Source organism: Planococcus citri, chromosome 1, assembly GCF_950023065.1.
Source record: "Planococcus citri chromosome 1, ihPlaCitr1.1, whole genome shotgun sequence".
NCBI classification, from domain to species: Eukaryota; Metazoa; Arthropoda; class Insecta; order Hemiptera; family Pseudococcidae; genus Planococcus; species Planococcus citri.
In genome coordinates, this window is record NC_088677.1 from 79,649,593 (window position 1) to 79,676,716 (window position 27,124).

At 32.4% G+C, this 27,124-nt stretch overlaps 1 protein-coding gene across 4 annotated transcripts in view; it reads right to left on the reverse strand.

Moving 5' to 3' along the window:
• Positions 1 to 376: 376 nt before the first annotated feature.
• Positions 377 to 27,124, reverse strand: part of LOC135836307 (doublesex- and mab-3-related transcription factor 1-like) — a 267,274-nt gene continuing 240,526 nt past the window's right edge. For all 4 annotated transcript variants that reach the window (XM_065351071.1, XM_065351061.1, XM_065351081.1 and 1 more), the window contains one exon: positions 377 to 782. In XM_065351071.1, coding sequence (XP_065207143.1) covers positions 648 to 782 — 135 coding nt within the window. In that variant the 3' untranslated portion in view covers positions 377 to 647. The remainder of the gene's footprint in view (positions 783 to 27,124) is intronic.

Below are 27,124 nucleotides of genomic sequence, written 5' to 3' on the forward strand. Positions count from 1 at the left end.
TTCATTTTACTACATTTTAATCTTCTTTTCCAGCATTACTCTTTCAAAATCCTTCTCATTTTATTCCATTATCAACTACTAAATCGTAATTTTCGAACAAAAATGAAAAATCTCTTTGAAAACCTCAACTTTGACCAAATTAGAACTTCATTTCATTCATTACAAGATTGAAGATAGGTACTTCCCCAAATAACATTCACATCTCCACTCCAAAATCCAAATTAAACTCACCCCTGCCAAAATAAAAATCCACACAAAACCCTTTCACTTCTCACTTCTCAGTTCTCTCTTACTCCAGCTCACTTGTCTTATTCCATTCACTCATTCATCTCCAATTCCACCCTCAACCCTCACAGCAGAATAAACCAAGCCAACAAATAGAACAAAATTTTATTCAAATAAAAATATAAATCCTTATTACAACAAAATTATTATAAAATCGTATATTACACAGAGAAACAACAAGAAAGCAAAGAAAGAAAAAAAAACAGGTAAAATAATCATGACGTGTAGTCTACGATGCTACAATAAAAAAAAAAAAGAAGAAAAAAAAACTTAATAATTAGGTACTCATGTAACAATAAACAATCGTCGAAGATGGCGTCGGTGGCCAATACGTCGAACGGTTATTAAGAAATGCATAATATTTATTTCGCCTCCGAAACGGAAAATTTATTTTCAATGGGTGAAAAGCTTGACGACGTTTCCCTGATACACAGATTCGAAGGTCGGGTATCCTTCGTCAATTGAATGGCGTCGAAACTCAATCTGTGTTTCTTATCCTGTAACATAGAAAAATGCATCGAAGGATTAGTATTTTGAAAAAAGTGTTCTTTTAATTACATGATACTCAATTTAATCACTTATAATTAATTTTAGATTGCTGCAGTTTTCAGCAGGAAGAGTCAGTCATATCCTATCATATTGAAGGGGAGTGAGAAGTTGGGAGAAGGGAATAATTGGAATATTCATATCGCTTCTTTAATTTTGTTTTTTTTTTCAGTTGCAATTCCAAGATTGGTCTCGTAAGTAATAGAAAAAATTGAAAAAAAACACAGTATCTCAGAAAATAAAATTTGCGTAGGTATATTATTATAATAATCACTATTGATGAAAGCATCAAGTTGTTGAATTTTTTTAATTTTCCTCATTCAAGTTCAAAAACGATGCTCTGCGATTAAAAAAAGTCATTTTCCATTTTTGCGTCAGCGTACCTACTTCCAAGGCATCTAAGTGAGCCCCTTTTCAAGAAAAAAAAACTCCCTCTTCACTTGGCTTTTTGTGGGTACATTTGTATAGAGCCTTCCAAAGTTGAAGTAGAAAAACATCGCAAAAAAATAGAATAAAATAGATTTGGTAACATTTTCTTGAAAATTCACCATTCCTGTGTCAGAATTCTTCTAAATAATCTACCTTTTTAGCAAAAACCTCCCTCCCTTAAACCCTCCAAAAACTGGAAAAAATTCCAAAAATGAAATCAAAAATTGACGTACTCGAGTAAAAATTTTTGAAAATTTTTTGTGTTTGGTCAAAATCTTTCTAAATAACCTCCTTTCCGAGAAAACAAATGTCTTTATAAATATGAATTTGCAAAAAAAAAATCAAAAAAAGATATTCAAAATGTTGGCAAACTTGAAACTTTTTATTCCTGTTTTGTTTTATTCTTTTTTCACCTTCAGTTGGAGGTCTCAAAATTGCAGGATTTTTTTTTACAGGAAATCCCCAAAAAAATCATAAAAAAATCACCTCATGTCTTATACTTATCTAGTAAAAAATGGCAAAAAATAAAACTTTTCCAAAAAAAAGTAATTTTAGTGATCAAAAAAGTACAAAAGAGGAACCAAAAATGTAGAAAAAATTGCCAAAAAAAACAGAACATTTCAAGTAAAAAATTATTTTTGAAAAAACGAAACAATGAACACTTTCAGGGATGAAAGCAAAAAAAAGATCATGAAAAATCACCTCATGTCTCATATCTAGTAAAAAATGGCAAAAAATTAAACTTTTCTAATTTAAAAAAAAAAAAAAAAAATAGTTTTAATGATCAAAAATGTACAAAAGAGGAACCAAAAATGTAGAAAAAATTGCCAAAGAAAACAGAACATTTCAAGTAAAAAATTATTTTTGAAAAAACGAAACAATGAACATTCCATTTAAAATTCAAACAATAAAACAAAACTCGATTGAGACTTTGACAATTTCAGCAAAAAGCAGGACTTTTCGATAAATCCTGTCAGAAAAATGATACACTTTCCAGATTTTCATCAGAAAAGTGAGACTGCTTCGGAACTTTTTGATGATAGGCAAGACATTTTTGGCAAATTTTTGGCAGAAAAGTGAAACTCTGGCAAAAAAGTGAGACTTCTTAAAATTTACTGACGAAAAAGTAATACTTACAAAATATTTTTATGCAAATTTTGACAAAAAATGAATTTTTTCGAAAATGTTGACAAAAGCGAAACTTGGTCAATTTTTGGAAAAAAGTGACCAATTTGAAATTTTTGGCAAGAAAGCGGAAATTTTTATCAATTTTTGGTAAGACCAACACTTTTTGACAATTCATACAAAATTTCAGTTTTTCAACTGTTTTTATGAAAATTTTTTCCATCATAATTTGATTGTATTCAAAGATGATACATTTCTAGAAATTTATATGTATTTTGGAAACTTGCGGAAACTTTCCAGAAAGTTACTAGAAATTTATATTTTTTTTCTTTGAAATGAGGTTGGCAGTCCAATCTTATTTTGAAAAAAATTTGAAATAACTGTCATCATTATCAACTTATTGTGACTTGAAAAATTTTCAATCATTTACAAATTTTTGACATTTTCTTTCGTTTTAAACAATTTAATTAATATTTCGCAAAAATAAAACGCTTTTTTTACAATTTTCTCGCCATTTACAACAATTTTCTTTCATAAATTTCTATGCAAATTTATGGATAATGGATTTAAAAATTAACAGAAATTTTCGTTTCCAAAAAAACTCTCCATGGAAAATTTCCTCTCAATCGTAAATTGTATTATACTCAAGTAGGAAAACTGGTTTTTTTTTTTTTTTTTTTTAAACAATTTTTCCACTTTTTTGACAGTTTTACATAATTTTTAAAAATCAGACAATTTTGAACATATCACGATATAAATTAGACCTCTGAAAATGTTGAAAAATTGCACAACAGTTTTTTCTCTTCTGAGTAAATGAAATATAAGTTTTTCAAAAAAAAAAAAATAATCGGTATTTGTGGTATTGGACTTTTGAAATTTCAAACACCAAAAGACAAATCGGGATTCGAGTCATGACTCAAAATTTTTCCAACAATCTTTCAACATTTATAGTCGGGGGCCCGCATAAGGATCACCTGCACCCCCTGCCGATTCTCCGGGACAACTTTTTTCTTAAAGGGGAAGTCCTAAGGAACATTTCTAGCCCTTGTCCTCAAAAAAAAAGTGGCCCTACTTACAAAATGGCGGCCATTTTGATTGACAGGTCAGCAGAAATATGTTAACATAGGACTTTCACGGAATTTTTTAAACCGTACAAAGGTAGATCGAAAGAGCAGGAAAAAATTCATCATCTGTCAAAATTTCAAGTGCTAAAGTGCCTTTTTCGATTTTTGGCGAATTTTCAAAAATCAAATTTTGGCCAAAATGTGAGAAAAAATCAAAGTTTTACCAAATTAACCTAGAAAGCTGAAATTTGGAATATATCCTATTTTCGACCTCCCAAATCGATTGGAATTTGTTTCAAACCGTTTTGAGCAGTTCTGGAGCCTCCAGCAATTTTTAGGAGAATTGAAATTTCTAAAAAGCAGCTGGAAGTTTCAAAACCACTTGGAACCACCATGCAGTCGACTTCATATTGTATTGAAATTAGTTTGAAGAGTAAATTTCGGCTTGCTAACCCCATTTGATGAAGTTTTGGGAAAATTTCAAGTTTCAAAAATTAACTGGAGGCTCCAGTAATTTCCAAAAAATTGCTGGAGGCTCTAAAACAACTTGAAATACATACAGTCGACTTCGCAGCGTATTGAAATTAGTTTGCAGAATTAATTTCGGCTTTCCAACTCCATTTGATGAAAATTTTGTGGGAATTTCGAGTTTAAATCTGCTGGAGGCTCCAGAACTGGTCAAAACGGGTTGAAACAGTTTCCAATCGATGTGGCAGGTCGAAAATAGGGTATATCCCAAATTTCAGCTTTCTTGGTCAATTTGGTAAAATTTTGATTTTTTCCTCATTTTTGGGCTAAATTTGATTTTCAAAAATTCACCAAAAATCGAAAAACGCACTTTAGCACTTGAAATTTTGACAGGTGATGAATTTTTGGCTGCTCTTTCGATCTACTCTTGTAAGGTTTAAAAAATTCTGTGAAAGTCCGACGTTGGAACGCAAAACCTGCGATTTTGGCTGACCTGTCAATCAAAATGGCCGCCATTTTGTAAGTAGGGCCACTTTTTTTTTGAGGACAAGAGCTAGAAATGTTCCTATGTTCCTTAGGACTTCCCCTTTAAGAAAAAAGTTGTCCCGGAGAATCGGCAGGGGGTACAGGTGATCCTTATGCGGGCCCCCCGACTATTATGTATCATTGCTTTCTAATCTCGTTCAAAGCCTGAAGGGGACATAAAGGTGCCAAATGTTGGAAAATATGAGCAAAAATTCGTCAGCCAGAATCGAACATATTTTTCGACTAGAAAAAATTGAAATTAATCATCTAGAAAAAGTATCTAGAGCCACTCGAGAGTCACAGTTAAATGAGAGGGTGTGAAGAAGGTTCGAAATGACTCAAAAATTGAAAAAAAATTCTACGTAATCTGTTTTCCATTTTTTCAGCTCTAAAAATTCAGAAAAAAATCAGACCCCCCCCCCCGTTTTACCACAGTCTCTCAGATCTTACTCAAAAAATTCATCAATTAAAAATTCTTGAAATTGACGAATTTTTGTAATGTTCCACAATTTTGAGCACACAACTTCTAATTAATTTACAATTACAAAACTCCTCGATTCCAGAGCAAAAATTTTAGCAGTAAAAATTGCAACATTGCCTGATATTTTTTTTCATTTTTTTAAATAGGCAAAATTCTCAGACCTCTTTAAGTTTTCCACAGATCATCCATCACACCAGTTCTATTCATATTTTGCAAACTGTATCCATCTCCTTCAAAACACACATGTGCAACTTGCACTACACATAGATCGTATAAAAAGACACATTCTCACTATGCAGGCATCCAATTACACAGCAATGCACTCCACTCCGCATTTTCTACTCGTTGCTACCTATTCAAAAGTGCACCCAACCATTTCACAAACTATGATCATGGATCACTCTTCTCAATCACCCATTACAACAACAACATCAACATGATGTAAGCTGCATCACTTTTCAAGCTTCGATCAGTCTTCTTCCTTCACCTCCTCTCCTGCTTGTGGCCCTTTTACGTCAAGATGTCATACGGGTCGCATTTTTTTTCAGCTCGATGACATTATCTGCAATTTTTACACGACGACGGGTTCACTTTTACAGTGCATTTTCAAATACCAGTACAATCGTATTCGTATACGTACATTTTCGTCATGTAGAGAAACCACCTCTAGACTAAGTCGCGTATACGAGTACAGTACACGGTCGCTAATGCGTTTTAATACTTCCTCCTCGTTATCAGCGTCGTTTTATTTTCACTATAGATAATAAATTTCGCCGTATACAACAATGATATCGCATTACGGAAAAGTTTTCTCAACGCCAGCACCGTCACTTTAATACCACCATCGAAGAGGCACTCCGAGTACATTTTGAGCGAACCCCCTCGTTCAGGGCCTCCGACCCCGTTAGCCGACTATACGTAGTCGTAGGTATTATTTCATCGCGCGAACAGAAATCGAAAGCGAAACACACACACAGAGAGAGAGAAAAAAAAATTGGCGAAAAAAACGTTCACATTTACACCCGTCCACACGCACACACATGTGTGCGAAAAAAAAAACGTTATCCAACAACAACGTTTAAAGACATTTCGCGCGGGTTATTTAGGTCATTAACCTAAAATTCTCTCTTCCTGTTTGCTTAATTCTTTATGTGTGTTTTTTTTTCGTTCTTTCTTTCTTTCATTTTTTTTTATTTTCGCTTTTCTCGCCCTCTCTATCTATCTATCTCGCTCACTCGACGTCCAAATCGCAATAACCTAAATAAATATCAATTTTAATTACTTTATTGCGCAAATATAATATAAAGTGTATGTACGAGTATATACGCCAGTCAGTCAGTCAGTACACGAGGACGAGCTGTTGTGGTAGTAGCAGCAGAGAGGGGGCAGGCAGGGGGGTAATAATTCGTTAATTTGCCACAAGCATACTACATACATACGTCGAGTATAACCACCGCACACGCTACCGAAAACATCTATGTACAACGCAGCATTGCGCCGCGCCGGAGAGGCCGTGACCGGCGAATTTCATAGACTGAGGCCTGAGGGAGAAGGGCAGCGAAAAATAAGATAAAAAAAAAATTAAATGTACGAAAAATTCTACATAAATGTACGTAAGTATACGTAATATGTACTCGTACGTTCGCATCATGCGGAACGTGCTGCAATATGTACGAGTTGAATTTGTTCGAATGATATTTTTGTTTTGTCAAAGGTTAGGTCAAAGACGATACGCGAATAAAATTTATTATTTTTAATAACACAATTCCAATCGAAATACGTTCGAGAATATCAGCACGTGAAATATATTGTACCTTTCAAATGCCAAAATGGACATAAATGTCAATATTTGTCAGGCTTTAAAGTATATACAACATACCTACTTTTGAGTTGAAAAGAGTAGGAAATGAAGAGTATGGGGTTCCACTCAAGTTACTCCTATAAATTATTAATACTTTGAACAATTTCATTTCAAAATGATCTTTAAAATTTTTCCAAGTGTCGGAAGTAGCGATTTAAATTCAAAGAGAAAAAAATGATGAATTAAAACCAAAACCGAAACCAAACAACATCAACTATATTTATAGTCATTAATCACAGTTGCAAAAAAAAAAACAGGATTTCGTAATTGTTCGGAGTTCAGACACCTAATAATGATGACGATTTCTATAAATTTTAAGCAGCTCGGGGTATAGTTTCATGAACATTTCAACTTCTGGTGAATTACAGTAATCTTGGTAAGGAACATTATCATAATTCAAGCAGGTGGCCAAGTGTTTGGGAAGTTACCTGAATTCACATTTTCGGTATAAATTGTCATAATAATCAGCAAATAAAAATCATTTTCGATAATTACCGTAATTTTTGGTAAATTACCGTAATTTTTGGTAAATTACCGTAATTTTTGGTAAATTACCGTAATTTTCGGTAAATTACCGTAATTTTTGGTAAATTACCGTAATTTTTGGTACATTACCGGCATTTTTGGTAAATTACCGTAATTTTTGGTAAATTACCGGTATTTTTGGTAAATTATCGTAATTTAAGGGTAATTTTAGGTAAATTACCGTAATTTTTGGGTGATTTTAGGAAATTACTGTAATTTTTAATGTATTAGATATCACAGTATATATTGGCATATCACTATAATCCCTGGTAAATTACCGGTAAATTACTTTAATCACGACTCACAAGTAAATTACTGTAATTACCAGTAAATTACCAACTTTTTTTTGGTAATGTAATTCCTAATAAAACACCGTAAAATTGAATGAAAATTCTCATACATTTTAGGATCAATTTTTTTGCAATTTATAATCAATTACCGTAATTTACGGTAAATAACCGTAATTCATGGTAAATTACCATAATTTTTGGTAAGTAAAAATGAAATAGTAAATATTGGTAAATTACCGTAAATAAGTATTGGTAAATTACTGTAATTACTGGTAAATTACTGTATTTACTGGTAAATTACTGTAATTACTGGTAAATTGCCATAAATATTGATAAATTACCAGAAGTATTGGTAAATTACCATACATATTGGTAAATTACCATAATCACTAGTGAATTACAATCATTTTTGGTGAATGGCCATAAAAATATTGATAGAACACTATTTGGTAAATCACCATAAATATTGGTAAATTACCATAATTATTAATAATTTAGATTTACCCTCAATTTTGACAGATCGCCATTTAAACTAGGGCAAAAACTTTTGATAATGTAACTCTTTGTAAAATTTTGTAATGTTTGGTGAAAATTCTTGTAAATTTGCTGACTCACTTCTCATTGTTTTCGATGAAGTATTTTAATTTTTGACCAATTACCTTAATTTTTGATGAATTGATGTAACAAACTTTTATTTGGTAAATCAACACAAATTTTGGTACACCGACTATAAACGATGATAAAATACCATTATTGTAATAGTTAGTAAATTGCAGTAGCTTTTGATAATTAATCCAAGTACATAATTTTTTGGTAAATTACAGTCATTTCTGGTAAATTTTTTTCATTTTTCATACTCGGCAAATTGCTGTAATTTTTGATAGATTGCTGTATTTTCGGTAAATTACAGCAATTTTTGGTTAATTACAGTAATTTTTGGTAAGTTACAGTAATTTCTGGTAATTTTCTTTTACTTTACGTAAATTTCTGACATTTTTCATAGTTGGTAAATTATTGTTGTTTTAGGAAAATTGCTGTAGTTTTTGGCAGACTGCTATATTTTGGTAAATTACAGTAATTTTTTGCAGTAACTGAAATCTTTAGTAAGTTACTGAAATTTCTGCTATTTTTGGTAAATCTTTGTCATTTATCAAAATTACTGTATTTTGGAAAATTACTGTAATTTCAGAAAAATTGCTGTATTTTTGATAAGTTACTGTAATTTCTGGTAATTTTCCATTATTTATGGTAAATTTCTGATCATTTTTCATAATTAGAAAATTACTGTAATTTTTGGTAGATTGCTGTATTTTTGGTAAATTACAGTAATTTTTAGTAAGTTACTGTGATTTCTTTCTGGTAATTTTCTGTTATTTTACAAAAACTTCTCACATTTTTCAAAATCAAAATAATTACTGTTATTTTTGGCAAATTGCTGTATCTTGGAAAATTACCGTAATTTCAAGGAAATTGCTGTAATTTTTTATACATTGCTGTATTTTTGGTTAATTACATTAATTTTTGGTAATTTACAGTAATTTTTGGTAAATTGCAGTAATTTTTGGTAAGTTAATGTGATTTGTGGTAATTTTCTTTCATTTGTTGTGAATTTTGACCATTTTTCAGAATTGATACATTACAGTAATTCTTGATCATTGCTGTATTTTTGGTAAATTACAGTAATTTTTGGTGAGTTACTGTAATTTGTGGTAATTTTCTGTTATTTGTAGTGAATTACAACCATTTTTTATAATTGATGAATTACGGTAATTTTTGGTAGATTGCTGTATTTTTGGTAAATTACTGTAATTTTTAGTTATTTTCTGTCATTTTTGTAAATTTCGGTTATTTTTAGTAAATAACTGTAATTTTAGGCTAATTGTTGTAATTTATGGTATATTGCTGTATTTTTGGTAAATTACAGTAATTTTTGGTAAGTTACTATAATTTGTGGTAATTTTTTGTTATTAGTGGTGAATTTTGACCATTTTTTATAATTGATGAATTATGGTAATTTTTGGTAGATTACTGCATTTTTGATAAATTACTGTATTTTTAGTCATTTTCTGTCATTTTTTGAAAATTTCTGTTATTTTTTAGTAAATAACTGTAATTTTAGGCAAATTTCTGTAATTTTTGGTAGATAGCTGTATTTTTGATTAATTACAGTAATCTTTGATGAATTACAACCAATTTTGCAAGATTATCAAGACTTGGTAGCTACTGATTTCTTTTTTTTTTTTTTTTTTTAGTAAATTATCAGTATGTAGCCACAATTGAAGCGTAAAATACCGAAATGTCAGGTAGGCCACTTCAATTTCCGTAAATAACTGTAATGGAAAATCATTGAAATTCTGTTAGGTATAGGTAATTTTGATGAATTTCAACGACTTTGATTAAACTTGAAACGGCGTCAATGTACAAATAATTCCGAATCAAGTACCTGAGCTACGACGCAGTGATAACTTTGGTAGATTATCCTACCACAACGTCAATAAATTATACAGTAACGATTCGTAAGAAATGAAGAAAAATCGCTACAATACAATGTAATTGAAATGAGACACTTGCCAAAATGTTTAGTGGAATAGGGGATTCAACGAATCACAGATTAGAACATGAAAAGTTTTCGCATAATGAATGGAAATCTTACATATCAATATACACTTCCAGTTTCAATCTAATTCGAAAGATTTTCAACCCTCACCTTCAAGATCCATATCGTTAATATATTCATAATAGTCATAATCTACAGAAAAATTGATGAAAAATGGGAAATATATCTCAAAAATTGTCTGATCACTCCATCATTAACCCAACACTATCCATTCGACGTTCTAATATCGAAGAATCCTTCCCCCTTCCGTATATAATTTCAGTTACATCAGCGATGCTCTATACCCATAAGTATGTAATACGTAGAATGAAAACAAGAACAGCATATAGCATATTATTACATCAAGAGAGAGAGACAATGACGAAGAAAGCGAGAGTAATAAGGGTGAATATTGGCATCCCAATCGTATTATACCTACCTACACGCATATTACTGTAGATGATTGGAAAAAGGGGGTAGAGAAGAGAAACAATACCGCGACTACGCTCGTCGTCGTAGTAGGTACGTATTACGTAATACACATGTACGTAGCTATCGTATATGTTTTGCGAGACCGAGACCGATGAAATTCCCAACATTGTAATTGTCTGGCATTGGCAGTTCCATAAATTAGTTTTACACCTCTGATAATTACATTTCAAGTTTTGTATATTTGCCGCGTGTTCGATGGATGGTACGAGTCCGGTAAGGCAGGGGGCGATGCTGCTCAATGCAACAAACATATCGAGGTAAGTTTGCGGCTAGGGTTGTCTGGGGTGGTTTATATCATTCGTGTTACTGACACAATGTTTTAGAGATTTCCCAAGGCATATTCGATACGTCCGGAATAAATTATACCGCCGGAATGTACCTACCTATGTACGAAATATCGCCGCCGCCACCGTTGTATGTACCACACACCGCCTCACCTCAGCCAGCCAGCCAGTCAGCCAGCGTTACCATAGAGAGAAATACAGACAGACGTACAGACAGATGGATAGATAGAGACAGAAGCCCAGAGATGGATGGAGATCTGCCTGCGATGCGATGCGATACCGACTTCTCTGAACGTATTAAAACTTTACCTAATACGTATTACGTAGGTACATTGCTGAGTACCTATAGATATTTTGCGTCTTGCTTACCCACCACCCACCCTTCCACCACTGTCGTGTGTATCCTTCTGTGGTCTCATCTCATCAACCTCGTACTCATCATCTTTTCTCTCACTTCGTCGTAGTTGCGACTAATTTACTTTTTTATATGTATATCTTCTGTACCATATCTATCTAGATTCAAGAGCTACCTACGTTCACGATGACGATGAGCAATAGAGGTACGAGTTCGTCGTCCTGGGCTCGAATTCAAAGTACGAGCCCATTCACCGCTCTTGCTCCGGTCATTTTCACGAAAATTCAATTTTTGATTTGAGCAAAGCTCGTTGAAAAACTCGAATAGAGCTTACGATTCTCAGGCCTCAAAGTATTGGATCATAATCAAAGCTCGAACTCTACTTTTTTCAAAAAAAATGTAACTTTGGGACCTACTCAAAAAAAATTGAAAAAATGACAAAACGCCAGCAAAACATTTTAATGTAGAAAAACAATCACCCTAAAAAAACAACATTACAAATTGAAATATGTATTTTGGTTTTAAATGAACTACATATTTTGCAACATTTTAATGAAAAAGCGAGACTTTGACAATTTTAGCAGAATGAAAGGATGCTGAGCAATTTCTGGCAAAAAAGCACAATTTCTGAACAATTTTTGAAAAAAGTTAAATTTTTTGGAATTTTGTTGCAAAAAATTGACACTTTTGAGCAATTTTGCTGAAGACTTTTTCGACAATTTTATCAAAAAAAACTCACTTTTTTGGCAATTTTTGGCAAAAAAGCAAGACTTTTGAGTAATTTTTGGAAAACAGATAAAGCCTTTCAAAAATTTCGCTAAAAACCGATAATTTTTGTCAAAAAGTAAAACTTTATGATTCAAGCAGAAAATAGGACATTTTAGGAAATCAAGCAAACAAAATAATTATTTTTTTTTTCAAGTGTTGCCAAAAAAAAAACTTTTTTGAAACTTTGTTGAAAAAAAACGAGAATTTTTGGCAACTTTTCATAAAAAAGCAAGACTTTATAATTTAGCTAAAAAGTGAGGATTATTCAAATTTGTTTGTAAAAAACATAACTTTGACAATTTTAACAAAAAAAAAAAAAAAACAGGAGCTTTGGAGAATTATTGGCAAATAGAAGATGCGATCATGCAATCTAATATATTATCGAAAAAGAGACACTGTTTGACAATTTCTGAACATAAGTAAGACTTTTACAAAATTTTTGGAATAAAAATAAAACTTTGGAATTTTTTGCAAAAAAAAAGTCAAATTTTTGAAAAAAATAAAAAATGAAATTTTTTGAGAGCCATTGATCAAAAAAAAGGTACTTTTTGGCAATTTCTGAGAATAAGTAGACTGAGTATTAGGTACAAAATTTTTGAACCAAAAAGAGACTTTTTGGAATTTTTTACAAAAAAGTGTCAAATATTTGTAAAAGAGCTAAAATGACAATTTTAGCAAAAAGGAGGACTTCTTGGGAGCTATTAGCAGGAAAAAAGTCATATTTGGCAATTCCAGGAAATAAGCAAAACCTTTAAAAATTGTTTATAAAAAATTACACTTTCAAAAATTTTTTTGCAAAAAAAATTATATTTTTTGTAAAAAAAAAAAATTAATAATTTTAGCAAAACTTAGAACTTTTTAGGAGCTATTGGCAAAGAAAGGTACATTTTGGAAATTTTTGAAAATAAGTCAGACTTTTACAAAATTTTTGGACAAAAATGAGACTTTTTGGAATTTTTTTCAAAAAAATGTCAAATTTTTGTGAAAAAGTTGAAATGACAATTTTAGCAAAAAGTATAACTTATTGGCAGGAAAAAAGTACTTTTTGGCAATTTCAGAAAATAAGCAAATAGCAAAAAAAAAAAATTGTTTTCGAAAAAAAGGGCAATTTCTAACAACTTTTTTTTATTTCGCAATTTTAGTCGAAAAAACAAAGACTATTTTCAAATTTTGAGAGAAAAAGCGAGCATTTTCGGCATTTTTTGGCACATTTCAAAACTTTGGGTGGCTTTTGAAAAAAATGTAAAATTTTTGTAAAAAAGCAAAAATGATAATTTTAACAAAAAGTAAGACGTTTTGGGAGTTATTGGCAAAAAAAAAGGTTCTTTTTAGCAATTTCTCAAAATAAGTCTGACTTTTACAAAATTGTTGGACAAAAATGAGACTTTTTGAAATTTATTGCAAAAGATTTGTCAAATTTTTGTAAAAAAGTTTGAATGACAATTTTAGCAAAAAGTAGAACTTATTCGCAGGAAAAAAGACTTTTTGGAAATTTCAGGAAAATACTTTTGAAAACTACTTTTTGTAAAAAAGAAAAATTAATAATTTGAGGAAAACATAGTTCTTTCTGAGAGCTATTGGCAAAAAAAAAGTACTTTTTGGCAATTTTTGAAAATAAGTCTGACTTATACAAACTTTTTGGACAAAAATTAGACTTTGAAGAATTTTTTGCAAAAAAAAAAATGACTAATTTTAGCAGAAAAGAAGTATGATTTTTTGGGAGCTATTAGCAGGAAAAAGGTATTTTTTGGAAATTTCAGGAAAACAAGCAAAACTTTTGACAATTTCTCTGAAAAAAAGACATCTGTGAAAATTTTTTGTGAAAAAAGTCAAATTTTTGTCAGTTTTTGAGATAGCAAAAATTCTTGTTATAAAGCAAAACTGCCAATAATTTTAGGGAAATTTTTGGCAAAAAAGCGAAACTTTTGAGTATCTAGTTTTCGAAAAAAAGAGCAAAAGTTGGACTTTTCAGCAATTTTATTGCGAAAAAATTTTACTTTTTCTCAATTTTAGTCGAAAAAACAAAAACTACATATTTTCAAGTTTTGAGACACAATGTGAGCCTTTTCGGCATTTTTAGGCACATTGCAAAACTTTGGGTAACTTTTGAAAAAAATTGAAAGTTTTTGGATTTTTTGTGGCAAAAAAGCGACAATTTTTTTCAAAAAAAAAAAAAACAAAAAAAACAATAGAGTTTAGACAAAGAGCAAGATTTTGTGTTATTTTTGACAGAAAGCGAGACTTTGACCATTTTAGCTTACTTATCCAAATATGTAATTTCCTTCTCAAAGGACGGACTTCGTCGGTCCTTTCATTTTCAGCTCTAAAAAATACTGTTTTTTTGTTGTATGGAGCCACCTACGCGTTCTTCTCCCCCCCCCAATAAACATTTAAAAATGTTTGTACCTACAATTTTTGTGAAAATTTTTTTTTTCTGGTCAGAATCATTCTATATCAGATATAATTCCCTTTAAGAAACCCCCCCCCCCCTTGGCCCTACAAACAATCTTGGTACTTACTCTGGCAAAAATCCCCCTCCTCCCTCCCTCCACTAGTTGAAACAAAAAATCAAAAATTGAAGTCTGTAAAAATATTTTGAAAATTTTTCTTTTCCGCACAAATCCCTTTTCAATAACACTCCTCTGGAAGAACATTCATTGCAGCTCACCAAAAATTGTCGTAATTTACGGAAATTTGCCGCAATTTACTAAAATTTACGGTAATTACGAAAATTTGAGAGAACTGCCAATTCGTTATTAAATTTTGCAACCCTCACGTACAAAAAAAAAAAAAAAAAAACTTGAAATCGCAACAGCTCAGTTTTTTTTTTTCAGGTCAGACAGTCAAACAACAACACAAAATAGAAAACATTGAACTGAACGTCAAAATAACTCGCGTACGTAATTTTTACCACAATTTATCATCACACACTGTAATAAATTAAAATGAACTTCTCGTAAGAACAAGACCACCCTAAACGTTTCCGACACTTATTCGAAAAGAAAAACAAACAAAAGAAATCACGAAACCTGAAACACGTGCACAAACGTATTCAAGTTAGTAAAAATGTACTACATAACTGCATTCAACAAGTGTCCAGATTCCACAACAGGGAAAAATAACCCGCTTCAAATTCAAATCCCTTCGCCACGAGATAATTAGTTCCCTCGAACTTTGCCAGACATCGTAATAATTACTTTGAAAATTATCTTGGACGCGTAAAATATTCAAAAAATACCCAAATTTAATTCGTCAACTCGTATAGGAATTATCAACTCATTTTACTACGATACGTAGACTGGATTTTCAACTAAACATCTCTAAAATTATGTATACTCGAAACCACTAGTGAAAGCTTTATTTCTAATATGCCAGTAGGTTAGAAGAGAATTTTTCGAGAACACGTTTGTCTAAAAAAAAAAAACACCAAACGAATAGGAAAAAATAACCTAAAACTAATAATCAAATACGAGACCGCATTCGTATCCATCTATCTCTCTCTCTGCACACATACGTATTCAGAGAGTTCACGACGAGCATCTAAAAATTCGCCAACCGTATCGGCGCACTTTACGCTCACCACTCCGCTCGCCCCTCACCACCAACGTCATTCAGTGTCGAGATAGAGAAAAAAATTCGCCAGTTGATATTTTCAGCGAACAAGTTCATTGAAACGTTCACTCTCTCACAACTCACAGATTAGCGATCGTTCAAAGTCAACGACCGCGTAATATGACCTGAAAAAAAAACCACTAAGCAATTGGCAAACATCGCGAAATACGCACACATTGTAACGACAAAGTAACGTGCGATAGGCCCCCGTTCTCTAGGTAGGACCAAGCGGATGATGAAAAAAAAAACCACGCATAACCCATCCAAATACAGTATAAGCCTCCGTCCGCTTGGCGAAAAGTTCATTTGGCCTTGTGCTGCCTAAATTTTTTTTTCCGTATTCGATTGCTTGTGTGCGTGTGTGTTTTTGCCCATTTTTTTGGTCCCATTATTATTTTGATTTTTCAAGATTACACAAATATTCGAATTTAAATTCGCATTTTAATTTTGTTTTTATTTCTTTCAAATTTTTTTCATTTTTTACATCGATTCGATGGTCAATTTTAATCGTTACCTTTGATCTTAATTTATGCCCATTTATAATGATTTTTAAACCAAGTGATAGTGTTAGTGAAGTGCAAGTGTCGGTTTATTTGAAAAAAAAAATAAAAATGAAAAAAAATACACGCAACCAAATTACCTACTTACTCGCTCCTACAGAAGCAACGGATACGAATTGGAAGATATAAAATTCGAATAAAAAATATTGTGAGTGTGAAATTTTCTCTCGAGTAATGAAACTGTAATTTCAATAGAATATGAACTAGAATTTTAAAAACCATTGTGCTTGAATTTCAATCTGATACTGCCATGAATATTGAATAAGAAATGCGAGGAAGGTACGAAAATTTGAACCGAAATTCTAGGAGACGTACTCGTAAAACTCAACTCACTCTCAGGAAAAAATACCCATAATTTTTGGTAATTACTGGTAATTTATCGCAATACTCGGTAATTTTTGGAAATTGCTGAAATTTTGGGTAATCAAAGGCAGCTAACTACCGACCATTTTTGGTGATTGCCCATAATTGGTGTCGATCGTTATTAACTAGCTGTAATCAAGAGAAATTATCAGTAATTACCGGTATAATACAAATTTTTGAGCAATTACCCATAATTTTGAGAATTTTTGAGTAATTTTTAGTAATTACCTGAAAGTTTGCAAAAGAACCAATAGTTATAGCGTAATTAGTGGTCAGTGAATAGTGATTTTGCGTATTTTCCAGTAATTTTGATTCAATACCAAAATGGTAATTACTCAAAATTACGGAAAATTACTTTAAATTACCAACAATTACTCAAAATTACAGAAGTTGATTCAATAATTTTGGAAATAACCAAAAAATTTCGAGTAATTACCAGAAATTTTCATTTTAAATTACAAGTCCAATGATTACTATTTGCCACTCACCTCAACTTCTCAAGTAAGTAATTACCAGCAATACCGCGTATTTACTACAAATTTTGCGTAACTACCACAAAATTTGAGTGATAATTTGGGTAATTACGGTAATTGTGGGTAATTCTGAGTAATTACGGGTAATTGTAGGTAATTACAGGTAATTTTCACTTTACCAGTTTTGAGTAATTACAGATGATTTTGAATAACTACGGGTAATTTGGGTAACTGCTGGTCATTTGAGTAATTTTGGTAATTACGGGTCATTCTGAAATTTTTTTTGGTAATTACGGGTAATTTTGGTATTTACAGGTAATTTTGAGTAATTACAGCTGATTTTGAATAACTACAGGTACTACGGGTAATTTGGGTAATTTACGGGTAATTTGGGTAGTTATGGGTAATTTGGAAAATTATGAGAATTTGGGTAATTACGGGTAATTTTGGTACTCACAGGTAATTTTAAGTTATTACTGTGAATTTTGAGTAATTACGGGTAATTTGGGACATTTGGGTAAATAGCACTGATCATTTGGGTAATTTTGGTAATTATAGGTTATTTTGAGTAATTGTGGGTAATTACAGATAATTTTGGTATTTACAGGTAATTTTGGTATTTACAGGTAATTTTGGTATTTATGGGCAATTTTTAGTAATTACAGTTGAGTTTGAACAATTACGTGTAATTTGAATAATTACACATAATTTGAGTAATTACTTGTGATTTGGATAGTTATGAGTAATTTGGGTAATTACAGGTAATTTTTGAGCTTATTAGTAATTTTGGTACTCATGGGTAATTTTGAGTAATTACTAAAAATTTAGAATAATTACAGGTAATTTGGGACATTTGGGTAAATACTGGTCATTTGGGTAATTTTGGTAGATAATTATTAGTTATTCTGAGCAATTGTAAGTATAAGTAATCATGTGTAATTCTCAAATTTTGGAATTTATAGGTGATTTTGGTTAATTATGGGTAATATTGGTAATTACGGGTTATTCTGAGTAATTGTGGGTAATTACGGGTAATTTTGGTATTTACAGGAGATTTTGGGTAATTACGGGTAATTTTGGTATTTATGGGTAATTTTGAGTCTTCAGTCAAGTTTGAACAATTACGTGTAATTCAAGTAATTACACATAATTTGGGTAATTACAGGTAATTTGGGTAATTACGGGTAATTTTGAGTAATTGTGGTTAATTTTGAGTAATTATGGGTAATTTTGAGTAATCAGTCAAGTTTGAACAACTACGTGTAATTTGAGTAATTACACATAATTTGGGTAATTACAGGTAATTTGGGTGAATATGGGTGATTTGGGTAATTACGGGTAATTTTGAGTAATTGTCAGTAATTTTGAGTAATTATGTGTAATTTTGAGTAATCGGTCAAGTTTGAACAATTACGTGTAATTTGAGTAATTACACATAATTTGGGTAATTACAGGTAATTTGGGTGAATATGGGTAATTTGGGTAATTACGGGTAATTTTGAGTAATTGTCGGTAATTTTGAGTAATTATGGGTAATTTTGAGTGTTGACAGGTAATTTTGAGTAATTGAGGGCAAAGGGCAGTTTTGACATAACAACTGAAAATTTTGCGTATTTTCAATCATTATAGAATTTTCCTACCATCAATCTTTTTTGTAAAGTACTAGTAAAGCTGGAAGCTGGTGACATCGAGTATTCGTTCTCAGCAATTTCCAGTCATCTGCTTACTTTCAATTTTTTTTCAATTGACAAAGAACTACAATTTTTTTCCCAATCAAAAAAAATTTAAAAATGAACAAAACTTGATAATTTCAATACATAAGTATAGCAAATAAACACTTGGCACAACCAGGATCAATGAACCAGCAAAAAAAAAAAAAATCATCACCATCACGATGACCGACGACCTAAACCGTGAAACGCAAAAACGCGCAAACATTGAAATTTATCTCGTCCTATTAACATTACATAGCGTATAAGCTCGTTCGTTATAATTACCGTTAAATATTATATAGGTACTTTTTAAAATCGCGTTTTACCCAATTAAAATTTCTTTCAAATGGATCTTTTAGTATCCTAGTTTGTGAATAATAATTATTCTACTTATAGTACAAACGAGTAAAAAGTATGGTGAATAGTATTTATGCATTTATCGCTCGTTTGCTATGGGCATGGCGCTTTATATGTACAAGTACACTACGAACCAACGTTGATGAATTATCGCGAAAAATTTTCCGCTACAACAACGTATACAATACACATACGATACGTAGCATATGTATAGGTAGGTATGTATGCTTTACTCTTGAACCATATCCTATGCACGAAATCGAACCACGATTAAGACACATGGTAAATTAGAAGGCAGGAGGGTGTATCGTCTTTATTGTTAAAGGAAGATATAATGATGTCATTGTCCTATTCCTATACATATCGACTCTCAGTCTCAAGTCTCAACAGATATTCATATATCCTCTTCAGGGATATTCTTCATCTTTATGAAAAATATAAACAATCAAATATTGAGTCACTTCGTCGAGTGAGTACATTTTTGAAAAGTTTAAGGAATCATGAAAAGTAGAAAGTTGAACTTTCCAAGTTTGAGACTACGTTCGAAAATTCCCATTCACAGAATAATTTCAAATGCTTTTTACGTAGATCGAAACATCATATTTTCACAGTACAGGCCTGATAAGTGATAACTAAAAAAGCCCCCCCCCTCCTCCAATTTGGGGTAAAATTGAAAAAAATACCCCAAACCGTGTGATACATCGAATGGTATGTTTTTCAAGGTGCTGAACACAATTACGACCTTATTTTTTCGATCTGACCTCTTCTACACCTTCCAGCCAAACTCGACTTTCCTCTGGTCCACTTTCAGAAACCCAGGATCCACTTGAAATGTCACTCATACAAAATCGAAAATCGTAATATTTTTGATTACGACTATGCGTTGATACCGAATGACCCAAGTGATAACAGACGAGTAGAAATAACCCTCTTCCCCTCCCCTCCCCCCATCATCGTACAGATATTCAAGAGACCCAGACACACTTCGACCAACGCTCCACGATATACCTCGTACCCGAAATTCTCACGAATCGTTCGGCAAATTACCTACCCGTCACAATATACTCGGCCCAAGTTGTGCACGATTTCTCGCGTAATATTAAGGTTATCTCGTACCGCAGCAGCGTATATACTATGTAATTGGCAAACCCATCATTACAAACGTCTGACCGGTCAAAAACATCGTGCTGTCTAGTTGTCTACGTTCGCCAGCCAAACATTGAGAACCCTTCGAGTCGAACGTCCGATGCCCGGTCTCGGTCTTATGGTTAATTCGTCGTCGGTATAATTTTGCGAACTGGGGGGCACGCTGTGGGTTACACGCGGCGCAGAGCGCAGAGAGGCGATGGCCCCAACAACATCTCGGCACTATACATAGATGGACAACATTAATAATGTTATTATTGTCGTTTCTCAATACACGTAATGTAAAGAAGTACATAGTACATCTATATGTAGAAAGACGTGAGCAAGTCCATGTACATCTGTATTGTTCTCTGCACTGGTGGGCTGTGTAGTGTGTTGTGCGTTCAAACGTCTTCAATCGCCGCTCACCGCTCTTCTCTCCCTCCTACAATGGATCCTTAACCCCTTCGTTGGTATATTTTCGGCATGTAAAATTCGCAATAAATACCGAACGTTGGATGTAGTTATACTACGGAGTCAACAGTCGACGCACACAATGTACACTTCACACTCCACTCCACTCCATCCAATATACACAGTAGATTAGATACATATGCATAGTATAGTATACGCGAAGCGAAGTGAAGCGACGCAGAGAGCGCGGAGCGCGAAAATATAAAGGTCATCGTGCTGTGTGGTGTTTTACGGTGTTGCATATCCGATACCGGTACAAGGCAGACACTCAGACAGATCTACGAAGGCCGCAAATATGTAGTAAAATTTCGCCGTCATCGAGCGCCCGGCCGAATCTCGAATTATTTTTCTATACTCTTACTACGTCGTCGTCGCGATCTGCACATACCAATTTCGGTTATTTCGCCTTATACACTATACGACTACGATTCCACCAGTCGTAGGATGCGCCGCCGTCGTCTTAGCCGTCTCATAAAGATACATATTTGCATGATGTAGACGTTATTCCCCACCCCCCGGTTCCCCTTACTCGCCAGGGGTGAGAGGTGGCTCACTAGGATCTTGACCGAGCGAGCTGCGTTTCTTCGCTGACCAGTGACCAAAGATACTCGAATAAGTCTATGACGATTCGTTTTTTAGGAACATGATTCCGATATACGTGAAAAAACTCTTTTTCGCTATAACGTGACGTCTTCTTGCCAGATAATTTCGATATTTTTGAAGAATGTAACCTACAGAACAAATGAATCATAACTTCAGAAGTCTATAATCATATCTACAAATGATTGATTACTAGGGGTAGGGTGTACCTTATTTTGCAAAGTTGAATTTTACATGGTCATTTTCCTCCTATCTGTAAAAAAATTGGTTCTGGAAGACCCCCCTCCCCGTTGAAAAAATGAAAAAAATGACAGGAAAATAAATTTATCAAAATTCTTTGTTTCAGCGTCAAAGTTTTTCTAAATAATCCCATAAAAATTAATTTGAGAACCGTGTTGTACGAAGTAACTTCTGTAATTAATTCGCGTCCTATTGTATATGTCGGTGAAAGTGATAGTAATGTATTAACACCTAATGATTTGATGAATACCAAATTCGACTTTATTCCGGATATCGATAATGTTAAAAATATTAAACGTGATGTAATCGCAAAATTATGGAAAAGATCTAACGATATTATTAATCAATTTTGGAACGTTTGGAAATTCCAATATTTAACTAGTCTTCGCGAACGTAATATTAGTATAAAACAGAAGAAAAATGTAGTAGATTTAGTTCCTAAAGTAGGAGATATCGTATTAATCGAAGGTGATAAAAAATTTTGTCCTAGAGGAGAGTGGAAAGTTGGTAAAGTAATTGATGTTAATGTTAGCTCGGACGGTAATGTTAGGTCGGCAATCGTTGAAACTAAAAATTCTAAACTTACCCGTCCCATTAACAAATTGTATCCCCTAGAAACATCATAATTTTTCTCGTTTATACTTATTATTTTAAATTTAAAAATTCGTTTTTCGTCGGGAGTGTCGCGGATTCGCGATCATTATTATTTGGCTATGTTTTCGTTGTATTTAAACTTTCTAGAATTCAGTTATATTCGGCTACGATGTCCGTTATCTGAAGTAATCCAAAGGATTTGTTATTGTTTTCATTGATAAATAAATAGTTATGGAAAAGGTTTGTTTTTGAAGCGATTAGAAATTAATCGCCCTGTTCGTTGAATTCCTTTTTCGTTACCCCCCCCCCCCCTCTTGATAGAAGCTTTTCAAAGTTGAAAAAATCATAAAAAATTAAAATAAATCAAAATCATGGAAAAATTTTGAAAAATACCTCATTTATTGTACTTCTACTAACCCCTCTTTTTTCAAGAAAAAACCTTCGTATGGCCCTCAAATAATGCCCCCCTCCCCAATGTGGAAAAAATAGAAAAAGATTTTTTAATGATTTTTCAATGAGCATAATCTATCTAAATAAGCACATTTTTAAGAAAAATCCTCTCTCGATCCTCAAAATGATCTGTTAATCTTCTTGTATGAAGCCTCCAAAGTTGAAAAACATCAAGAAAGATGTAAAATTGAAGTCCGAAGGCACAAATTATTTGAAAATCTTTCATTTCTGAACAGAATACCTTCTTACAATAAATAGGGCTTTTCCTCACTCCTTTTTTGGAAGCTCGCTAATTCTTGAATAAGTCCATAATTTAGTGTCTGTTTTTGGTAAAATTACCAAAGGGCCCAATTTTCGCAAAAAATTGCCCAACAGCATTCTTCTAGTCAAGATTGCCCAAAAAAGCACTGCTTTTGCCAAAATTGCCAAAAATTCTCGTTTTTTTGGTCAAAAGAAGTCTCAGTTTTTTGCCAGAAATTGCTGAAAAAGTTTCGCTTTTTTGTTAAAAATTTTTGGAAAGCTCGGTCATTTGCTTAAATTGTCAAAACTCGCTATCTACCAAAAGCTCTGTCTTCAGATATAATTGCAGGGCTCCAACTCGGTTACCTTTGAAGTACGTACCTACCTAACCAAAGTTACCTTTTTTGAAATATTTTCAAAAATTCAGCTTTTCCGAATTAAAAAATCCTGCTTTTTCAACTAATTAAAATGCAAAAAATTGCCAAGAAAGCCCCTTTTTTTGGCTGAAAATTGCTAAAAAGTTTCATTTTTATGGAAAAAACGAGTAAAAATGTTTTTCTATTGAGGAAAAATTTCAAAAAATCTTAATATTTTTCAAAAATTGCTCAAAAATTTCGCCATTTTGCCGAAAATTATTTATGAAAAATTTTCATTTATTTGTCAAAAATTGCAAAAAAGTCATGCTTTAGTAGCAAAAAGTATCATTCAAGCCAGCGATGGCCAGATAGTCTTTTTTTTTAATTTTTCAATCAAATTTCTGCATTTTTTCTTCTTTGAAAAGTTTTTTTTTTTTAGCAAAAATTGAAGAAGAATTTGTATCGAGTTCGAGCTCTAAAATTGTCACTAAGTATCTATCTTACTTTTTACCAAAAACTGTTCCTATTTTGTCAATAATTGTCAAAAATATTCGTGAAGAAATACAATTTTTCTACCAATTTGCCAATAAATCCGTTTTTTTTTTCTTAAAAATTGTCGAAGTTTCGATCGAGTTTGGGATGTTTTGCTTTCATCATTAGATTTTAATAATTGGTTTGTTTTGTTTCATAATTTCAATAATATTCATAAAATGAAATTTAAATATGTACCTATCCTGTTTTTTTTTTTTTTTTTTTTTGGTGATTCCCCCCCCCCCATAAAAATGTTTTGCTCGCATTCTCTGTAACATTATAGCTTCTGAAAAGCCAATGATCCTTTAAAATTGTACAGATTACAAATAAAACAACGCGTTATTCCTGCCTTGCCTCGTGATACGAGTAATTCATTCAAACGAAAATAATCATTCACAAATAAGTCAATTTTTTGACCATTTTATCTTGAAATACACTATCGACGATAATTTACCAAACAATATTATTATTTAATGAGAAAATTATTTAAAATTTGCCGCATATCTGTAGTAAAAATAAACATTCTGATAATAACGAGTACAATAACACTACAACAGCAGCAGTCTAATTAATTATGCTAATTTAGCCGACTTTTTGCATCAATTACGAAATGATTCCACAGCACGTGAACCGAGATATTTTTAGGAAATTCATTGTGGTTTAACGCTTTCAAGAGGGTTTTCAAATTTTCATTTGATTTTTTGTGATTGCACCTTCGAAGGAAGTTACCAAAAATTTTATTGAAAAACTAAAATAAGTAGGTAGGTATACATTTTACCTAAAAGAGAAAAAAATTCAAAAAATATCCACCAATGATCCTAAATGGTGTCGAATATCCCAACAAGTTCGAAAAAATTCGTCTGGGAACTACCGAAGATGAAAATTTTCAGCTGAAGTTGCAATTTCACCGGGGGGAGTTAAGGGGGTGATTCATCGATTTGATAATTTTGTCACTGGAGGAGGTTATAGATCACAAGGGCCACCACCAGTCAATTTCGAAATCCAAGTCGGGTGCTGATTCACCATTTTTTGACCAGTCCTCAACGTTATGATGGGCCATCCCAACTTTTATGCATATTTCAGTTTAGTTCTTTGTTCCCTCCGATCAAAAATACTCGTAAGTTATAGTACTTATTTCAGTTCTTAAATACAAAAGTATAGCCGCTGAATGGCGGGTATTACTCGTACATATACAGATTAGTCGGCGGGAAATCTTCGTCATTTAAACGTTTATATTATAAACAATAACGCTGACAACAGGTGGAAACCTTGAATTACTTCATTAAATTTTAATCCAGATTCATAAATTTGCATAATTACCGACGTGTATGCGAACGAGTTTACTATCCCCTCGTGTGTAGAGTAGGTAAGTCGTATTGTAATACACACCATACTACATACACTCATACAAAGCTGTAGGTCTAGGTACACATTACCAACTTTATAGTACATTACATACGTATCAACTTGTGCGCCTTTACCGCGGCGGCTGCCGCCACTGCCAATGATCGAGTATGCAGTTTTGTGCCTGTGTGTGTATGTGAGTGAGTAAACAATGAAGAAGGAGGTCTGATTACCTCGACCGAGCAATATAATACTGTATAGTGAGACCTGCTGCCGTAGCTATTATCTCCGATTAACATCTCGGTCGGCGCGTATTTATATGTATCAATTTAAGATAATGATTTTTTGATAAAATAATCACAGGTATTAAGAGTCGGGTAATTATACGGGTATACGAAGAGGAGCTGCGTAGGTCAGAGAGGAAGCACCTATAAACAATTAGAAGTAAATTATCGAATAGAGAAGTATATAGGTACGCGTGTATTATAGGGTGCGGAGGTGCTTGAGCGTCGTAAATGTTTATGGTGGGAAGAACGAAAATTGGTTGGGAATGCGTAGAGAAGAAATGCGAATTGACTTTTTTAAGCAATATGAGCCTTGTGACACTTTAACGATGGGGAGGGGTGAGTGCTTTGCAAAACTTCTGCACTTTTAAACAAGCTCAGAGAAGTTAAAATGCATGCTCATTGTTCAATTGTATCTATCTACAAAACTCCTCTCTCTCATAGGGTGGTCCTTATTCATGCTTGGTGTTTTTTTTTCATTTTTTTCCACACATTATTGGTTCATTTTCCAAAAAACAAAAAAAAAAACAAATAAAAATGATATCCTGAAAATTTTATCTCAAGAGATTGATTTTATACTACTTTCACTGCTTGTTAGATACCCTGTATTTTGAGAAAGAAAAAAATTACGCTAAAAGTTACTTTGGACAGTTTTTAGACCACTTTTCAGAAAATCTGAAATTTCCAAAATATACCCGAAGGTTACAGAACATCCTGAAAACCACTTTCAATCGACTCAGCAGATTAAAAATGAGGGTACTAAGTAAATTTTTCAATTATTAAGAACCTGCTAAGATGCTCCAGAACTAACACTTGAAATGATTCCAAATCGTTTCCAATCGATTTGTAGGGTTGAAAACAGGGAACATACCAAATCAGCTCTCTTGGTCTATTTGGTAAAATTTTGACTTTTTTCTCTATTTCGACCCTAGTTTGATTTTTCAAAAATTCATTAAAAATCAAAATCATTTGTGAACTCAAAAATTTGATCTACTGTTTCCAAATTCGTATTCGGAAGATTAGATCAACTCGATTCAAACCTGATGGACAATTATTTCAGCTGATTTTCAAATTCCGTGATTTAGAATTTTTTTTTGATTTGCCATTGAAAATAAAAGAGGTCACAGGTGTAGAAGTGACTGACGTAACTTTTCTCTTAGGCATTATAAAATTACTTACTTACTTATTCTCATACGCTAATCATTTTTGGAAGGAAATTGTACTCACCTGAAACAAAGAAAAATTAAGGCGGATTAGTCAGTTATACATATAAAATTATTGATCAATCAACAGATATACGAAATAATAATGGTCGAAGGCCAAAGTAAAAATTCTGACGATCTCCATGTTTAATAAAGAGCCAAAAATGAATATTCAGTCAAATAAAATAGGTATCAAGAAAGTTGATTGTGAAAATCACTCAAAACTATCAAAAATCGATGGAACATCAGAAAACGACAAAAATGTGAGAAAATGTCTCATTAGTAGGTAAAATTTTGCACAGACTGCTTCGATTATTGAAAAATATGTACCAAGAATTAATCGGAAATTCTAAAAATTGAATGCTGATTTGTCAAAATTGCAGAAAGTGTCATAAAATTTGTCAAATTGAGCCCCCCCCCCCATAATTGAAAATTTACCAGAAGTTGATCATGGTATATATGTAACGGAATTTTTGTTGAAAACAATCACTACTTTTTTTCGAATAAATATTC